This window comes from Melanotaenia boesemani, chromosome 15 (genome assembly GCF_017639745.1).
Source record: "Melanotaenia boesemani isolate fMelBoe1 chromosome 15, fMelBoe1.pri, whole genome shotgun sequence".
Lineage (NCBI taxonomy): Eukaryota > Metazoa > Chordata > Actinopteri > Atheriniformes > Melanotaeniidae > Melanotaenia > Melanotaenia boesemani.
Window position 1 is genome coordinate 22276386 of NC_055696.1, and position 20522 is coordinate 22296907.

The window sequence follows — 20522 nt, forward strand, 5'->3', positions numbered from 1 at the left end:
AATATGCATGTAAACTAACCAATTTTAAGATCCAGTTACAGCAAGAAACAAGACATATACTCTCACAACAAGATTAATGATCTTACACATTCTGCTTGTGCCAAGTAAATTACTCTCAAATCAAATCTAACTTTATTTATAAAACACTTTTCATAGAGGAAGCACAAATTGCTTTTCACAACAAATTAAATGTTTTGAAAGTTAAAAACACAAGCCATCAAGTTCGAAGAATTCAGGAAACATAAGCATTCAACCATACTTTCTTTTATCTCTCTCTCACACACACACACACACACACACACACACACACACACACACACACACACACACACACACAAAGGCACACAAAACATGATCATAAAGACTTTTTGGCTCATTATAAAATGTAAGACTTAGTTATATAGGCAGTTTTTGCAGACATATAAACACCTAACGCAGTTCCAGGTGATGTAAAAGTCCGATCTGATCTTTTAGCACCATAAATGAGATTAATAATGAAGCTGAAGAGGTGTAACCTGATGTTGAGCCTGTTAAAGCTTTGATTTGTGGCGGTAGTTAAAAAAAAACCACAATAATAATAATAATAATAATAATAATAATAATAAATAGTTGATTTTCCAGTAAGATCTTAATCTGTTGTGGAATAGTGTTGGGAATTGAGTGGGACAGTGTGTGGTTAGCCACATCTCTCTGTGAGCACTGAAATGGAGGTGTACCCCAACTCAAAAAAAGGCTCCAGGAAATCCTGATTTGGATTAATAAGGTATCTCTCCATCACATGGATAGATGGAGGGTTTAAAGAAAAAAAAAACTAAAATATTTTACATGACTCTGAAGTAAGCATGGAGAAATGGTGCATGACTGGTTTGGAAATATAGGGAAGTGATTGACTTCATGATACACTGATGATTTGAAGAAGATTGTGCTGTAAACTGCTGACTTTCTTTTTTAAACAAAAAATGTATTAAACCAAACATCAGCCATAAGTTGACTAATGACTATGTTGGTATAGAAATCTCCAACATCAGTGCTGTTTTTAATGCCTGAATGCGTGGAAAGTGAAGTGTAACAACAACCCATATGTACAGAAATGGAGAGAGAAAATGAATTCAGCATCTTATATGAAAGAAGAGGTTGGGACTATGTGGAAAAATATAATATCCATTTTGGCAACAGATTGTAAAAGCTTAAGTCAGTGAAGCTTTTACTAAATTGTAATGTTGTCACTCATATTAATAAGACATAAGAGGCACCAAGCGATAAAGCATTTCACGTCTAGTTTTGTCCCATTCTACCTGCAAACATACGTTAAGGAGAGGGGTGGTGCTGCTATGAATGATGCTGCCTGAAGGATCAGAGTTCACAGGTTTCCAGTCGGGGCTTGCTATCTTTCCCAGTATACACTAAGATTCCTGAAGAGCCTTTGATTCTTTAAAAAGATATAATTCCCCATAGAGAGGAAAATCAATCTTCTGTCCAGCTTTGATCCAAAATTTTTCCATTTGTGGAGTCTACATTTCTACTACCTCCAATCAGCTCTCTTAATAAGGTCATTATCGTTATTGTCGTATTTTCACCTCCTTATTAGCTTTAACTTGCTCCCATACAACTTTTTTATTCATATGTTACAGGTCTGAAATACAGAAACAGCCAGGCGTTAATGCAGGAATCATGAAATTATGGGTTTATACTGTTTTTCAGCAAAGACTCAGTTTTTTTATTTATTTTCCAAATCATCCTTCCTTTTTTTCTGTTGACTAATTAAGGGTCATGGAAAGGGAACCATAAGCACAAAAATATGAGCTTTAGATTCCATATTAAATAATTATGATTATGTTATGTAAAAATATGATTGACTTCAAATACCAAAGACCTTCATCACTCAACAACCACCTCAAAAAACACTCTAAGCCATTATTAAAGGCAGAAAAGAAGAATTTACTTTCTAAATGAATATGGAGGGAACTCTAGCTGCAGTTTCAATGGTCACGAAAATGGTTATTAGACCCGAAAGGCAGTTACACTGAAATTCACACTGCTCCGTTACTTTAAACAAATAAATCCTGAAATGTTCATCCTTCTTTATCATACATAGTTAATTTTATCACAGATTTTTTTAAAAAGAAATATTTTAACTGATGCTGTGGAAAGGAAAGCAGTTTATTTGTTTAAGGTGTTTTCAAACCCACAGGTTTTGCAATGTTTTTAAAATAGAGGTATTGTTTTTAATAATTTATATATATATATATATATATATATATATATATATATATATATATATATATATATATATATATATGTATATATACACTACTGTTCAAAAGTTTGGGGTCACTTCCCTTTTGAATCCCATGGCAAAGTGACCCCAAACTTTTGAACGGTAGTGTATATATATATATTCATGTATATATATGTATATATGTATGTATATATATATATATATATATATATATATATATATATATATATATGTGTGTGTAAAAGTATGTTTTAACAAAGGAATTAACACTGCATGATTCTACTTAAATATCCATCTACTTTTCTTTTTTGTATAAATTTAATGAGAAAGTTGAATATCTCTTTGTGAACACTTGGACTTTGTGAAACTGAAACTTTATTCCTCCCATCATGTGCTTCCACTGTACATCCATATAGTGTTGCTCAAGTGTAATCTTTGGCTTTAATCTTTACAGATTAGCTTCCTTTATAATCCTCACATGATATGTTTATCCTCTGTGCATATCTGAAACAACGTCTGTTTGATGTGTGATCCCTGCCATATTCAAAAAACCTTCATTAGAGCAATTATATCATCAGTTATCTATGTTTTCTGCTTTGGGGGAAACATACGTTTCCTTTGAGTTTTTTTTTTTTTTCATTTTTATCCCCTTTTAAGGTTTCTTACTGCTCACACTCATTAAAGAAAAGCAAAAAGAGAAAAATGAGGTGAATAAGTTTCACTGAACTGGCTTCCTGGAGTTTGTTACTCATTTTAGAAAAATCACAAGCCTATAATTCCTCTTCTTTAAGGCAGTGCAAAAAGATTGGAGCTGGATGAATAAAATTACCTGAGACATGTTCCTACTTTCTCCACTCCTTTAATCAAGTAGAGAAAACTTCATGTATAACTCAAGCATCTACGTATATGTAAATAATTATCTTGCCTGTGGAATCATACGCCAGTTACTGAGTGCATTTTTTTTTTTTTCGTAAAATGCTAAATACAGGAGAAAATATTTTGTATCACAATAACTGTATTTCTCTATGATCTATAAACCTTTAAAGCCGCTCACATTGCTGATAGGTGGACGTCATGCATTAGTCTGAGGAACAGCTGCTTCTGCTGCTGATGTGAAGCCACCTGCCAGAAATATGATGTGAGCACATCAGCTGGCAGCCTCATCATGATTAGCTCTCCTCAGAGGATTTTTACACTGCCTCTTTAACTGACACTGTGGTTTCTGTTTGAAACTTGAAGCATCCTCTTTTGAGAGAAATCCAAGCAGAAAAAAGAACCTGTACACCTATACGAGCCCTCCTGATACCCCTCATCAGGTGATCGGTGTCTCAGTTAGGACTTTTCTCCATGATAAGCTTCCCAGGTGCAATTCAGTAATATGCCCAAACCCAGCAAAGCAAATCCACGTGCAATTTATTACTGTCACCTTCTGACATCTTGGGAGGAGGCTTGAAGTCAATTATGTCTTTTGTTCTGCATGTTGAATGCTGTATTAAGTGCCTCTGTCAAGCGTGTCATATTGATACAAGGAAAAGAAGCGAGGCTGGCATTTTGCCCTGTTCATGTTCTCATATCTCAGTAGCAGACCTGTAAGGCTTGTAGGTTTGAAAGTCAGACAAAAAAAGAAAGAAAAAAGCAAGCAAAATATGGAATATCTGACAGACAAATGATAATGAGTGGGGGCTGAACAAAGCACTATTTACCAAGTGTTGTAACATTTTCTGAAAATGTCACGGCGCTCACGAACCTGCCTTTTATATGCTGAAAGAAACAATGCACAAGCATGAGAGGTAGACATAATCAGACCCATGACATGACGTTTACAAGTGAAAGTTCTGACAAGTATATTCAGTCATGTGAAAAAGAAAGTGGACCTAAGGTCTAAGGTTTTATGTATCCGTACTTGCTTTAAAACAATGACTTGGTCCTCTTCAGGTTGTTTCTTTTATTTTTTCTTTCTAATTAAGTTGAAATAACCTCCGATGAACAACAACAGATGACAAAATGCACAGTGTTACTATTAATTTAATAAAAACTAAACCAAAATGCAGAAGTAGCGCCTAAGAAACAAAGCACATTTCTACTGCTTCATTAGAAATGAACACTTTAACTGCCTTCTATTTAGTAGAGCACTTTGGTCAGCGACTACAATGAATCTTTTCAAAAAATGCGTTAAAATAAATCTGCCTGAGTCATATCTACCACCTGGTTTGAGCATGTAATACCAGACATTAAGTGTTTGTTACTGTTTCAAGTGTTTACCATTTAATTATTGTTGCTATTTTAATAACTGTTATCACAACCATTTGGTAGACAAAGTTTATTCTTTTTATTATTGTCCAAAATAAAAGAAAAAATGCAAAGAATAATTTGCATGTTGCTATTTTTAGTTCGAACATTTAAGGGTTAAAAGTGCAAATACTGCGAATCAATAAAAACCAAGTAGGCTACAACCTTACAGCTTTCATTGGAATTTTGGGAATAAAGTGGAGCAAAGCAGCTGTTAATCGAACACGTGACTAACTGGCCATCATCAATGTGAGCGCCTCGACAAAAGCAGAAGATTTATCACGGTGCTGGTTTGCAGTGTTCATTGCCAAGGAGGAAAGACATCAGCAGAGATGTAACCATTGCTGCCCATCAATCTAAAAAAATGGCAATAAGGTGATTTACAAACTATGCTGAGTTCATTCTTCGACAGTGGAAAACATTCGAGACAGCTGTCGGTCTTCCTGGAAGTTCATCCTAAGGTCACACTGTGTAATGTGAAGAGAAACTAAAGAAAACCGTAAGACTCTCCAGGCCTCAGATAGCATCTTAAATGATAACGTATGTGACAGTATAATTAGAAAAAGACTGAACAAGTATGTCCTGTTTGGAAGAACTGCAGGAGGAAGCCTTTTCTCTCGAAAAAGAACATGGAAGCAGAGCTTATGTTTGCAAAGTTGCATCTGAACAAACTTGAAGACTTCTGGGGCAATGTCATTTGGACAAAGCAGAGCAAAGTGGACATGTAGGTCAGCGTGCACAGCCGCATGTTTGGAGAAAACCAAATACAGCATATCTGTGCAAAGACTTACCAGCTGTCAAGCATGGTGGATGCTTGTCTTGCAGCCACAGGAACTGGACACCTTGCAGTTATTGAGTGGACCATCTGTAAACCAAAGTATTCTTGAGTCAGATGTGAGTCCATCTGTCTGGCTGCTAAAGCTTAGCTGTAATTGATTCATGCAACAGGACAATGATTCCAAACACAGCAGTAAATCTACAATAGAATGACTAAAAGAGAGAAGAATCAAGGTGTTTACATGGTCCAGTCAAAGTCCAGAACTTAGCATGACTGAAATTATGTGGGGCCTTCAGAGAGATGTGCAGAAACAAATGCTGCAAACCTCACTGAAGTGAAGAAACATTGTTAAGAAGATTGGACCAAAATTCCTCCAAAATTATGATAACTTCAAGTTAATGCTGTTAGATGTTGTTCACACACTGCCTCTGTGTTTGGGTGATGCTCATCTGAGGTTGAATTCATCTATTTATAAGACTTTTAAGAATGAGATTGTTTTTATTTTGCTTGATATAAAACCTTAAAATTAATGTTGATTTTCTGTTTCGTATACGTGCTGCTGTGTAAATACCTTGTGTCACCCTCGATCAGGTTATTATAGTACCTTCTTTACAGAAATGTTTCCACTCCTCTTTCTAAACCTAAATCCTCTTAAATTAAATGATCTTTATTTTACAAAGACTGGAACAATTGTGGCTGCTCTGCATCTAAAACATGCACTCCCCCAAGAATTAAATGAATTATGATTTTATGAAGCATCCATTAGCCCTCATAATCAACACCTTCCTACTTGCTCTCATCCAGCAGTGTTGATGAGAGGCCATGCAGGGATGCAGTGTTTGAAAACACCCAAGGAGGCCACAGCTGTTGACTCATCTCATTAACTCTAAATGACCCTCTCCACTTTCTCCCACTCTGTGCATGTGATCTTTCACAGGGGACCTGATGTCAGACGATGAGTTCCTGGAAATCCCATCTATCTCCAGACAGCGAGCAGGGACGTATGAATGCACAGCTGTCAATGAAATCGACACAGATGTGCAGACTGTAGACATCACCGTCAACTGTGAGTTCATTTGCAGCTGGAAATGTCACTTCTGACTAATCTAATACCAATATATATATTTTGAAAGCCAGATTAGTCACCTTTAAAGTGAGGTATAACTTGTAAGGATGGTGAGGATCCAGTCATCCAAGAAACTTTAAAGCAGATTGAATACCAGCAGGAGAATATTTCAGAGGATTTTGGTACATTTTTTACCTAAATGTTTTGCTTCATTGCTCATTCCTCAAAAACACAATCCTTAAAAGTTATACCTCATTGTAAAGGTGACTAGTCAGGCTTTCAAATGATGTATTTACCAATTTATTAATTAAACAGAAATTTCCTTTCTTTTTGTGCTAAGTTTATTTAATGTTTTATTTGTGCATTCTGAATATATTGATATATTACTTAAGATAAAAAAAAAATAATAGTAATAACATTAAAAGATGTGAAAAAAAAGATATTTTATGCCATTTTACAGCCAGTTTCTGTACAATTTACGTTACAGTTTTGTTTGGATTCGATTTAGGATCCAGCGCTCAATATCAGACAATATCACATGCTGATTCATTCATGTTAATTCATAAAAACTAAAATTTCAAAATCTGATTTTTGCAATCAGACATTTAAATGAAAAAGAATTTCTTCTTTGAACAAAAAACAGTATTAAAATGTTCATATCAAACATCATACAAAAAACTGAAAGAATAAGATTTTTATTTGTAAACCAGGATATTTTGTAAACTTTAATATTTAGTCTAAAACCAAAACCAGCATTTTCCCCATCAGATGAAATATTTACTTTTACAAAATCCCATTAACCCTTACTGAGCCATCAAGCTTGACTCATTTCTGAGGAGACTATAAATTTAAGAGCCACTTCCAAAGGAGCCGCTAGCTTCAGGTGGATTCCCTCAGATAATCTCTGTTCTTGGTGTCTCGTCCTGGAGACTCTTCTCTATGCATCTTAACATCACTGCAAATACATGCTGCCAATTTCCTGTTCCTTCACATCTCAGAGGAGCTGCTATGGACACAGTCTGGTGACTATGGAGGCTTCTAAAGTTATCTCACTGCCTTGTTCATGAAACCAGTTTAAGAATTTTTTTTTTTTTTTAAGATGCCGTCTAAAAGCTGTGGCTTTCAAACCATAACAGATTGCTGTTAAAGGAGCCAAGGTGTGCCAAAATAAAACCTTGCTCTCTATTATTAGACCAGGTTTGGATCATGTGGCTGATGCCAAGCTGCAGTCAACTATCTGCAGCCTCTGCAGACACAGAGTCATCAGACCAGGTTACATTTTCCTGTCCAGTAACTGTCCAGTTTTAGTGTACCTGCACAGCAAAGCCTCAGATGTCTGTTCTAGGCTGTCAGAGGTGAAACCTACAAGGTGTTCCCCTGAGTGAGTGAGAGATAAAGAAAAAAAAGTGAGAAAGAGAGATCATCTGTTCTGTTCAGCAGAGTTGAAATTGTGGGGTCATTTTCTTCCGTCCGCTCATGAACAACCCACCTAAATCTCACTTGTTTTAGTTTATAACGCAGTTCTTACTAAACTTGTTTACTAAGTGGTAAAGTCCAGGAGATCAGAGATGTGAAAATAACTCAGACCAGCCTCTCTACCCACCAACATCCATGATCCAGCCTTTCCATGTAACATTCAAGCTGGGGATGATGCGCTTTTACATGAAAGTACCTCAATATATTTCTCCAAATAGACGACTTGCTGAAGTTCAAACTGAGCTTTAGAATGAGGAGGAAAGAAACTTTAAGTTACATTGAATGCAGCTAGGTGGTCTGAGTATTTCAGAAACTGCTAATCTACTGGGATTTTCACACACAACCATCTCTAGGGTTTACAAACAATAGTCTGAAGAAGAGAAAATATCCAGAGCATCAGTTGTCTGGACCAGAAGGTCTTCATGATGTCAGAGGTCAGAGGAGAATGGGCAGACTGGTTGGAGATGATAGAAAGGCAACAGGAAGTCAGATCAGCACTGGTTCCAACCAAAGTCTGCAGAACATCATCTCTGAACACACAACACGTCCAACCTTGAAGCAGATGGGCTACAGCAGCAGAAGACCACACCGGGTGCCTCCTGTCAGCTAAGACCAGGACACTGAGGCTACAATTCACACAGACTCACCAACACTGGACAATAGATCAGGGCTACTCTATTCAGGCTGCAGCTCTGCAGGATTTCAATGTCTCCCTGCTCCAACACACCTGACTCAAATTAATGAGTCATTGTGCAGATCTTCATAGGCTGTTGTCCATTTAATTTGAGTCAGGTGTGTTGCAGCAGGAAACATTGATAACCTGTAGGATTGTGGTCCTTGTAGGACTGAATTAAGTGCAATAGAAGATAGAAAAATGTTGCCTGGTCTGATGAGTCTCCATTTCAGCTGCAACATTCAGATGGCAGGGTCAGAATTTGGTGGAAATTCTGAGCCTGTTTTTCTGTTTAGCTGCTAGATTAGAAAAGTAAGGGCCCCTTACTGAGTTGACATGGTGGAGCATGTTTTTTTGCCCCACTTTGCATCATTTAGTATGAATATGGCATGGTTGAACCACCACAGCCTACCTGAGTATTGCTGCTGACCATGTCCATCTCTTTCTAACCACAGTGTAGCATCTTCTGATGACTACTTCCAGCAGGATAATGCACCATGTCACAAAGCTCAAAACATCCCCAAATGCTTTCTCGAACATCACAATAAGTTCACTGGACTCCAACGGGATCCACAGTCACCAGATCTCAGTCCAGCAAAGCAGCTTTGGGATGTGGTGGAACGGAAGATTCTCATCATGGATGCAGCCGACAAACCTGCAGCAACTGTGTGATGCTGTCATGTTAGTATGGAGAAAAATCTCAGAGGAACGTTTCCAACACCTTGTTGAATCTATGACACCAAAAATTAAGGCAGTTCTGGAGGAAAACTGGTCCAACCCGGTACTAGCAAGGTGGACCTGATAAAGTCGCTTATGAGGGTAAACATAATCTCCACTACAGTTTAACTCATAAAGATATAAAGATGAGTTAAAACTGTAAGCAAATTTCTGAATTTGTTGTATGAGAAATTTATTTGCAAGAAGTCTTGTAAATAAGCAAACAGATGAAATTGTGGGATGTTATAGAGTGGATAGAAAGGCGTAAAATACATTATGATAATTTTTTAATGGAGAAATCATATTTTATAGTAAAAGCCATAAATCAGTTCATAAGCAGTTATCAGCTGATTGAGAATTTTAAAAAAGGGTTTTGTTGTTACCATTTTATCATAGCTACACCCACCCTGAGAAATATGTTAGTATGTAATGGCCCTGACCGCTGAATGCTCAACAAGTGCATACATTTACCCCAAACTGCTAACAGTACCAATCTGTTTAATAGTGTGTCCTTGCTGCAGGAGAAAGAAAAAAGAGGCACTTTTATCACAGCTTGCAGTTAATTTCTCATCATTGTTTCCAGAGACCACTAAACTTCACCATTGTGATAAATACTGCACATAAATTGAACTCATAATTTCTGCTCACTTGAGGTGGTGGTGTAGGTCACTTTTTGAATCTAAGTGGAGGCCCACGAGGGGATAATGCTACAACCTCTTGACTCATGTTGCCTTGCAGGCCTAAACACAGAGCTTGTGTTTATTGCTGTCTGCTTGTAGATGCTCCAACTGTGTCAGAGGGCAGAGATGTTGGAGTGACTCTGGGCCAGAGAGGAGTGCTGGAGTGTGAGGCCGATGCAGTGCCTGAGGCAGATTTTGAATGGTACAAAGATGACAGAAGGTAATAGATTTTACATATACATTTTCAAGTATGCAAATGAAAGTGTTTTGCCAGTTTTACAGGACTTAATATTTGTCAGGAATTTAATAAATTGTTAAGAAATTTAGCATTTTTTCCCCTCTCATTTAGAATCTTCAGTGGTCTGGATGGCATGGAGATTGCCAACACTGGATCGCTGTCAAAGCTCACATTTTTTAATGTGACTGATGCCGATTATGGAAACTACACCTGTGTCGCCATAAATAAACTTGGGAGCTCAAACACAAACTTTCTTCTGTATGGTGAGTATATTTTTGCATGAACAAAGAGGGAGTAAAACTTCAGTGCCATAGGCAAAGTATGCTTTCATATTCATGTGTTATGACTCTCATGTACAGTTTAGAGATCTGCACTTAGAATATAAAATCATGAATGTATGAAAAAAAAAAAAAAACAGTATTTCAGCTTCCATAGTTTGAGGCTATAACGCAGTGGTTCCCAACCTCCACAGTACCCCATCATCAGCACTGCCATTCTATGTAGATTCACCATCCTCCAGATTATCATAATCCTAAATGCTTTAAGAGAAGGCAGCTAGACTTCTTTGCAGTTATTGGTGACATTTTACTTCTTATCCAAGAGTTCTTTATGGTTTCAAGTGGTTGGAGATGAATTAAAGGCAATTGGTTACTCAGAATCATTTGCACCTGAAGAGCAGTTGAAGTTGAAGGAGTGGAAATCATGTGGCCTTAACATGAGCTGTTGGTGTAACGTGAATAGATGTAAAGATTTAGACATCAGGGCTTGGATTTTTGTTTTATTTAATCACCAGCACATGTGACTGTTACAGTCCTAAACATATCATCTAATGAGTATTTCTAGTAGCCCATTTTTAGGGCAAATAATCCAGATTATAAGTGTATTTAATTGTAAATGTTAAATAATTTTTGACTTTCTTTTTTATGAAAATACCAAACAACTGAATTTTGTCAATGCAGAAATAACATTGTTTGTTTGAAAAATGATTTACTTTTAACTTCAGTTTAGTGGAGTTTTTACATCATTACTTTAATAACAAAAAGAATTTTGGCCATCCAGCATTTTGTAATATTTGAACAGAAGTCAAAGATGTATCAAAGTAAAAAAAATAAAAAACAGCAAACAATAATCTTAACTAAAAAGTCCTTCCTAACTCCCATCTGAATCTGTGCAACTCTTAATGTTCTCAGTTCCTGTAGTTTGGTTTTTGTATGATTGCAAAATATCACCATTCTTTTACGTTCTGCACACCACTTGGTTTAGAGCGAGCAGCTGCTCGTAAACAACACCATGCTGCGGTGATGTGTTTAGCTTTATCTTTAACTCTGCTAACCATTGCAAATTATTAATATTCAACTCATATTTTAAAGTCCGTAAAGTTGCGCAACAGAAGCAAGCCATGAAGCTCCATAAATCTAATTGTCTTTGGGATACGGGGGGTTAGGGTTTGGATTTAGGTTTGGGAACCACTGCAAGAAACATTCAAATTCAAACTGAAAATTTGCCATCAGGCCGGACATTTTCTAAATTTTGCCCAAGTTTGCCGAGCTGGATAGAATCATATTTATATAAACCCTTCAGCAGTATGCAGGGGAAGATGGACACATTATAGTAAAGAGGATGTTATTAAAGATAATAAAGTAAATTTACTAACAATGCAATGGCAGAAGTTTGGTTACATCAGATCTTTATTTCTAAAAAGCATCAGAATTCTCAAAACAATGATACATTTGTAAAAATCTATAATTTATGGGGCTTGTCAGTTATTTGAATAACTACTCCGAACCTATTATGTCTGAATAACATCATGAATACACAACCTGTGCATGAATGAGTTACGATTTCCCAGTCGGATTCCATCAACAGCCCACCACCACATAATACGAAAGGTGGTACTGAAATAATAGAATAATCATTTTATCGAGAGAGTAGTAATGAGTGTTGTTCAGCTTGTAGGTTTGCCCTCTGACATCACCTGTAATTTCAGGGTTTAGTTTGAACCATCCAATATGAAAATGTGTATCTACAATATTAAAATTCCACTCAGCAGCTACTTTTCATGCTTTTCTCAAGTGTTGCCACTGATGTGTTGCTGGTCTGTTTCCGACTTGTTGCTCTGTTCCATTTGTTTCCCGGTGTAGTGGTAATTGAACCCACTAGCTCAACACTATTGCAAGGTTAGTATTCTCCCCCTGCATGCGTTTCAACTACCGTGGAGTGAAAACATTGAGTGCATGCTGTAACACATCAAACATGGTCATTTTCACAAACTGATAGCTTGGCTGCATCGTCACTGCTGTAATTTATAATCATCCTTTGGCTTTCTTTCTGTCAAAATTACAGTGTTTCCAGCCTTGGTTTGCTTTATGAATGAACATGTTTTAGTGATTGACATTTGTCTCTTTAGAAAAAGAATGGAAACTGAATCTTTGTGAAAATGATAAATGCAACTTGTTTTTGTTAACCATGTTTCGTCTTTCTCCTTTGCAAACCTAACTGCCTCTCTGTGTGACGTTGGCTTCATTTTGATTTTTTGCATGCTCTTTCCCCTAATGTAAGTATTCATCAGCTTTCATTACTATAGTTTGTATTTGTGTGACTCGTTGTACCTGTACTTATATTGTAGTATTTCAACTGTACATCCTGTAATGACAATTTTGCAGATTAATTGGTTTTATTTGAAACAGATAGTAACCCTGCAGATGTTTTTAGAACTGACAAACATGAAGTTGTGGCAATAGTGCCGAGCTAAACACCTCAACCACCTTGTGATTCAGCGTGTCCTTGTGACTGCTGGTTGCAACATCTTGTAAGCAAACCCACTTCATTAAGACAGCAGAACTGTATTAATGGCTTTAATTTTGACGACGAGCAAATGTAATTATTCTAATAAGCCATATGCAGGATTAGGGATAATCCACTGTGGTACAGTAATTGCAGAGATGCCCCAACGGAAACTCTGGTGAACTCATAGAAATTGAAGAGAAATGAGAAGTAACTGACACAAGCTTCAAAGTACAAGGTTAAAACATACAGAAAATGGCCTTAATATGGACAAAGCACTTTCATTCAGAGCTTGATGGAAATTTCCAGTCATGTCATAAAGTTAACATGACTGGAAATTTCCAGACTTATTTGTTTTTGGTTTTACCAAAACCAAATAAGTCTAAACAGATGGTTTTAATATGTAATTTTAATGTAGATCCCTCATGTCCTGTTTCAATAATATTCATTTTCTTCATAAAATTCTTGTGATTCAAAATCTCTTTTCTAAACATTTACTGGCCAAGTTAGGCAGCAGCTTACACCAGCACACAACCGTGAAGACACAACAACAAATACAAGCAAAACTAGCATAAAAAGAAACATGAGTTAAGCCTTTAAAAGGTTAAAGCACAAAACTTTAGAGAATTTAACCAATTAATGTTCTATTGAAGTAGCTATAAAATATTTTCCCGACATCTCTCCAATCAAATAATTTTATATCATAAGCTCACACAGTATTTACTATATTTATTAATATTAAGCATTATATTGTAGACTACTGGGTACAAACAAATGTTCATGAAACAATACTGAGATTAAAGCCTAATAAAACCTGAAAGTAACACAAATTGGAAGTAAAATGATTGTATTTAAACATGCTGATTAGTTTTAGAGACAAAGTCCTTGCTGAAGAAAAGCAGCCATCTGTAAGTCACTAATAATAAGTTCAGTTTAATCCCTTTAAACCTCAGTGTTGCAGTTATTGTAGCAGAACTTGTCATTTTCAACAAAACCAGCTGGTATCTGCTACCTAAGGGAAGGCAGCGTTTACTGTAAATTTGGTTTTCATTATACTCGCACTTCCACACCAGGATTTCATATCCGATGATCAACCAATGTGACACATTTGTTTCTATTCAGCCAGGTCTGCTGGAGAAAACAAGAACTGACAACATGAAAAAAAAAAGAAGTATTTAGTAAATGGCATAATATTTGTTCATGTATACAAAGGGGCATAATTTTTAGTTGTATTGTTTAATATCTCTGGACATTGAGGAAATATATGAACAACACATGACATTAAATCATAACATTAAATTAAAAATTAAGTTGAATGCAAGCAAAAGTAATTTATCTGTCATTTTCTCTGAGCTACAAACACAGGCTTTTTAATAACCGCAGATTAGCTGTCGTCTACATACTGAAACTGAACATTTTAGGAAACACCTTCCATGGTGAGGACTTTTACTTATATTTACTGTAACATCAGGTGGACACAGTGGATGTTTTTCTTTTTTTTTTTGTTAGTTTGTTTGGGTTTTTTTTTTTTTGTGACATTTTCCCTGTGTTTACATGGATAACTTAGCTAATTAGCACTGGTGCTAACCTTGCTAGCAGGACTTTTTAATTGATTGCAGATAAATGTACTGCCACCCACTTACTCATAGATCAGAACATGTTTCAGGGTCCACAGCTACATTAAATGACAAACATCTGGTTTGGGGGGTCATTTTGAGGTCGGGGGGATTTTCACACAGGACCTCACCATCAAATTTGACTGAGCTGCTCTGCCTCTACATTAAATGGCAGGATACTGTCACAAGATCGCCTGTCAGTCCTGGACAAAAAAAAAAAAAAAAGTTGCACACAGAATGCAAAAAAACAAAAGTCAAGTTATTAAAATGACCTGTGTTTGCACAATGCACAATGACTGTTTGAATTTAGCCTCAAACTAGCTGAACTCTGTAGTGTAGAAGCAGTAGATTAACTTTCTAGCCAGCATGACAGTTTAAATCAGGGCTCACCAACTCCTGAAATACAACTAAACCAGATGTGTTGCAGCAGGGATGCAGTGAAAACCTGCAGGACAAGAGGTCTATAGTTTGTAGTCTATGGTTTAAATATTATAAACCTCATATTAACCCATTTTACGGAAACCAAGAGAGGCTATCCTGCAATTATTTTAGATTTGATGCCATTTTATTTAGATAATTGAGGTCGTTTTTACTTAAGTTAAATTTTCTCGTTGATTTGAGAAATCAGCCATTCCAAAAAATAATGACATAATTACAAGCTTTGTTTTCTTGAGATCCTAAGATGATGAAGGTGAGCATGAAAATGAGCTTTTATCACCTAAATTCATTTCTAATAGTTACAGTTGGCCATCCCACTTTGATGCGAAAAGATTTTAGCATATAAATATAACATTTTGCCAATCATTAACCACTGTGTAAGTCATACCACTTTTTATTTAAGGGCTATTTTTAGTCACATGTCATGTGAAGCTATACTGTTAACTGCAGACAGGAAGTTGTAACACACAGGAAGAGGCTGTTATCAGCGGTGAAACTTACCTGTTTTATTTTTCCTGTCAGGACCGAGAGCAGTTCAGGATGGCAGCGGTGGCGCAGTGGGAGTGTACTCTCACACCTGTCTCCTCCTCATTGCCTTCATCCCCTTCCTGCTCTGGTTTTGAAGAGGATTGGATTTGAAAAGCAGTATTTTGTGTGCAAGTGTTTGTGTGCAGGAGTGTGAGTGCGTGTGTGTGATTCTTTTTTTTTTTTTTTTTTTCTTGAACCGGAAACATGAACTGATGCACAGTGAGTGCATGAAGCATCCTGAAGCATCATGCAACATCCTGCATTGATGTTGACCCACTAAATAAGTACAGAATACGTTTCTATTGTTTCTGTCTTTCTAGATTTTAAGAATGTTTCTCCCTTTAATTGAATTTATTTGTCAAAATCCTCCTCAAAATAATGTTATCCTGAACATATCAAAATACAAAATATTTTTTAAATGTGGACTTAATGATTCAAATGTATTCAAATGGATATGTCTTACTTTGAACCATGTTACATAGTCATTTCAACTCCAAGAAAAAGACAAATTTACTGCAAATGTGTGAGGTGAATGTGAAAAACCTCAAAGTCAGACTAAGACAGTGAAGCAGAGGGAATTGAGGTTACCCTGAGACTGAAAGCCTGGTATTAGCATATTTTAATGTATAATAATTATCATTCAGTCTGTTTGATAAAGGCAGAACTGTTTTTGACCGTAAAGTATTTTCCTTCTCAACGTCATAGTAATATATTTGAAGTTGTGTTATGCTAATCTTTCTCACTTTAATTTTTCAAATATATTTAGTTTTAAATATGTTTGGGAAGGGAAAATATGAAGTTGTAATTATTTACAAACTATCTAGTTTTCTGTCTTTGTTGTCTTTTGATTTTTCTTCACCGGCACCAGTTGTACACAAAAAAGAAAAAACAAAGGTGTTGAAAATAATTCTGTTAGATTTAAACTAGTGGGAAAAGGTTAACTAAAGTAATGCAAATGAATTAATGCCGTTGCTACTTGTTTGACATCTTGTTTAAAAAAAAAAAAAAAAACGAAAAAAAAAAACCTGTTCATGTTTTAAACTGGCATTTGAGGGTTTGAGTCCGATCAGTTAGAGCCTGTTAACAGAAAATAAACGTGTTTGCATGTACTTAGACACAAATAACCCAAAGACTTAAACAGTTCTTACAAAACAAAGTATTTTTTGTTCTGTTTTGAAAAGTTTTTTTCTCCTAAACAAGAGGTGGCAAAATGTTCAGAGTAGGGATGCACGATATTAGATTTTTGGCCGATATCAGATATGCCAATATTTTTACTACTCATTTGATCGATACTGATACCGATACTGATACTGATATTGATACTGAGACAAATCCCCCCCCCCCCCCCCTTCACACACACACATTTATTTGAAGAAATGATCAAGTTTCCTTTATTGTGGAATTAAAATACAGTGTTATTCTGTCTACTCTTTGTCATGTTGGCCTGTTGGCAAATGTAGACATCAACAAACGCTGGATGATGATGTCATATTCACTTCTTGTGCAAAATGAAAGTTTTTCAACTTGGATTATGTACATGTCAAATTTAATCGTGAAAATTGTTTTTAAATAAAACAAGTAATTTATGTGCTTCTTATCCTGCTTAAAACAGATTATATTCTCCCAGGGCCTGTTTTTTTGTATCATTGCAACAGCCGATGTCCAATATTTTATTTTGATGCCGATATCGGCCGATATTGTGCTGATGGTATCGTGCATCTCTATTCAGAGTATAAGTTGGATTGTCAGACGTCCACCTCTACATGACATTTAAGGATTTTACTGAGAACAAAGATATTACAGGAGCTACTGTACATCATGTAAGCCAATCATCACATCTGAGATCGATCAGAGATGAGAAAAAGAAAAAAACAGAAGAATTCTGTCTCTTTTGTTCTTGCAGGAAGATCAGTGCAGGCAGTGTCAGATGTGATATTCGAGGAACAGAAGAAGACACAGATCTTTACTCCATTTTGTTATGAGAGTAAGAATTTTATGCAAAAATCAGTAACCTCTCACAGTACGACAGCCAGAATTAAACCTGGTAATTCATCTTCATCTGTTAGCCGGCAGTCAGCCAACCCTCCAGCAGTGGAGTAGCGCTGAGTGACAACGACAGAGAAGCTGCATTCAGACCTTACTGAGAGAGCTACACTCTGTATCTTCTTGCATTTGAGCGAATTCATTAAATTACATCACAAACAGGACTATTTGATTAGTTGGTGTGTGTCTAACTTGTGATGAAGTGTTTCTCTTTTTAAATATTTGAGTTTGTTTTCTGCATTTATTACCTGGACCATATTTCTCCTGGTCAGGGTTATGAGAGTATGCAACATAGGCATGTTCTTTGGTCCATGAGAGGTTGGATTGAGGATTATTAGAACATGAATATCAATTCCAATTAAATGTTTATTCCAAGCATTCAAACTCAGTGTTTGTTTTGCAATAATAGAGAACCTCCTCACATAAATCAGAATTTATATAACTATTAAGAGTGGTGCATATCATCACCTACTCAAGTCCTAATGAATCTTAAAGTTTAAACTTTAGCTGTCTCTTTTTACAAAGTCAACACAGGGCGTCAGCTCATGGCAGTAAATGATGTGCCCTAATACAAAATGACTTATTATTAGCATGCAACATAACTTGGTGAGCAAAAAGTACTTATTTATGAGAACAAGGTGAATCAGTATGGAGTTGTAGAACCTGCATTACCCTGTTCCTGGTCTTCTGTTGGACTCAGTAATTAATAAGAAATTAAACCCTTTTTACATGTATGAGCTGGAAGTATTGATTGATCATAATTATTGATTCCCAATTAGAATTGAATTTCAATTCCCAGCCCAGCTGTGAGGAAACCCTCACAGACATAATAAGAACACACAAACAGCAAAATCAAAGGCCTCTCCATAAGTTTCCAACCAGGAATCATCCGCCTTTGAGGCAACAGTGGCAGTGAGTATGGTTTCTTAATTTTCAGGCAATGAAAGAACAGAAAAAAACAAATATATATTTTTCCTGTTTCCGAAACCAAAATTTAAAAAAAAGGCAACAAACCAGTATCTATTTTCTGATGTTCTCAGAATGAAGATGGAGGAAACAGATGATGAGCGCGTAGATTTGATTTGTTTCTTTGATGTGAGACAAGTGACTCAGAAATGATCTTTGTTCCGTGTGGGCTGCTTTGGCTCCACGTCCATCCAAAGCTCTCCACGATGAAGACATACAGAATGAAATATTTCCTGACTTTGTTTTGCATTTACATTGACATAATGGAAAAATGATCTTGTGTTGTATAGGAAGTATATTTGTTTACACCTGTATACTTGGCTACCAAGTAGTTGGGCTGATATGAGACATCCTGTTAATATATAAAATGATCCAATGAGTTCAATGCAGCTTTAGACATGTAATCAGTGACCTGCCTGAAAGTACATTGCCCGAGGACACCACTCCATTTTCACGTTTTTTCTGAAATTAAACCGAAAGGGTGAAGAAACAGCATGAAATAGGACCGTTCATGCCCAGTTTGAACTCTGAAGGTAAAACCCTGATCTTTCAGCTGGCATCCCTCAAGTCTGCTAGTTCATCATCTATGGGCCACTTTCTTTTTGTTTTAAGCTCAGGCCCCTTGTGACATTAATAACAAGCTTTGTGCTCCTTGATGTAACAAACCGAACCCCTATCCAAATCAAAAAGGCATGAAACAGATAGGGCCATTATTGAAATTGATCGGGGTAATCATCAACATAATCTGACAGGCTAATCATGGTTTGTTTCCACTCGTGAAGAGAGAGAGAGAGAGGCTCATCATCATCATCTCACAGTGATGTTTGGAAATGACATGGTAATTATTCCATCCTGGCTTGAACGATGGAAACGATCTTACGTCTTTCCCACACAGTCATTCTGCCACACGATTAACCACATTAAAGATGAAGCGAAGTTAGATCGCCTCCCAGGGAGGTCTGAACTGGGATCCCTTTGGCGGGGTTCTTTTTTTTTCTTTCTTTCTTTTATTTATTTATTCTCTCTTCTTTTTTTTTCTCCTTTTTTTTTTTCCTTTCTTTCCCCCTTCTCCTTTCCCCTCTTCCCACGTTAATGCATCAAATTCAAAACAAAACATTTCATAATTACAATAATTTAAATACAACAATTGTAATACATTCCATAGAAAGAGAGAAAAAAAAAAAAAAAACACAAAAAAACAAAAAAACAGAGAGAATTGGAGTAGGAAGAAGAATTAATCTTATTAACTCCTACCCCATCCTCATTTCTAAACGAACAGGACAGCCTCATCAACAGTAGATTCTTAAAACACAAATACATCCAGCAGATGCCTCTATTTTCTTAACCATTCAGACAATTCTTTTCATACATTTTAATTATGTACTCTTTATATTTATATTTAAATTGGAGAATTCACATCAAGCAGCTGCTGTTGGTATGCACAAGCAACCACAACCTCACCTCTTTCAGTTCACCTTAAAGGGTAAAACAGAGTTAACATGGGCACAAACCTTACTTAATAGTTACCTGAAAATATCAACAAACATCACTTCTTCTCTTTCTGTCACACTAAACACTAAACACACAAACTGTAGGTGTATCATTTTATTGTAAACAGTATTACTGCCTACATTTCTTTTGTAGAACATAAGGCACACGTTTAAACAGGCTCATTTATGTCATAATTACTACCTCTGAGTAGCTGCTCAACAGTTTGTTCACTTATTTTAATGGTGCAGAAATTACCACCATAATGTAAAATTTAGAGCTCCTTGTGCATTTGTGTGAGGTTAAAAAAAAAAAAATGAGGACCCGCACTGCAGTATTTCTGGAGTATCACAGCAATTTGCAGGTTTATAAACAGACAGATTTGTCTTAATTCATGCAAGGCTGGATTTGTAATTATTATTGATTATGCTTTACCTTAGATCAAATGCAAGACAGTGGCAAGCACACCTACTTCTAAAGGCAAGGCAGTTTATTTGTACAGC

General features: G+C 36.2%; 1 protein-coding gene across 4 annotated transcripts in view; it reads left to right on the plus strand.

Moving 5' to 3' along the window:
- ntm (neurotrimin) overlaps positions 1-17110 on the plus strand; it is a 547770-nt gene extending 530660 nt beyond the window's left edge. For 2 of the 4 annotated variants that reach the window (XM_042008016.1, XM_042008013.1), the window contains 5 exons: positions 6244-6372; positions 10018-10138; positions 10268-10419; positions 12298-12333; positions 15517-17110. In XM_042008016.1, the coding sequence (XP_041863950.1) occupies positions 6244-6372; positions 10018-10138; positions 10268-10419; positions 12298-12333; positions 15517-15617 (539 nt within the window). In that variant the 3' untranslated portion in view covers positions 15618-17110. The remainder of the gene's footprint in view (positions 1-6243; positions 6373-10017; positions 10139-10267; positions 10420-12297; positions 12334-15516) is intronic. The other 2 variants (XM_042008014.1, XM_042008017.1) reach the window with 2 other exon arrangements.
- The last annotated feature ends 3412 nt before the right edge of the window (positions 17111-20522 follow it).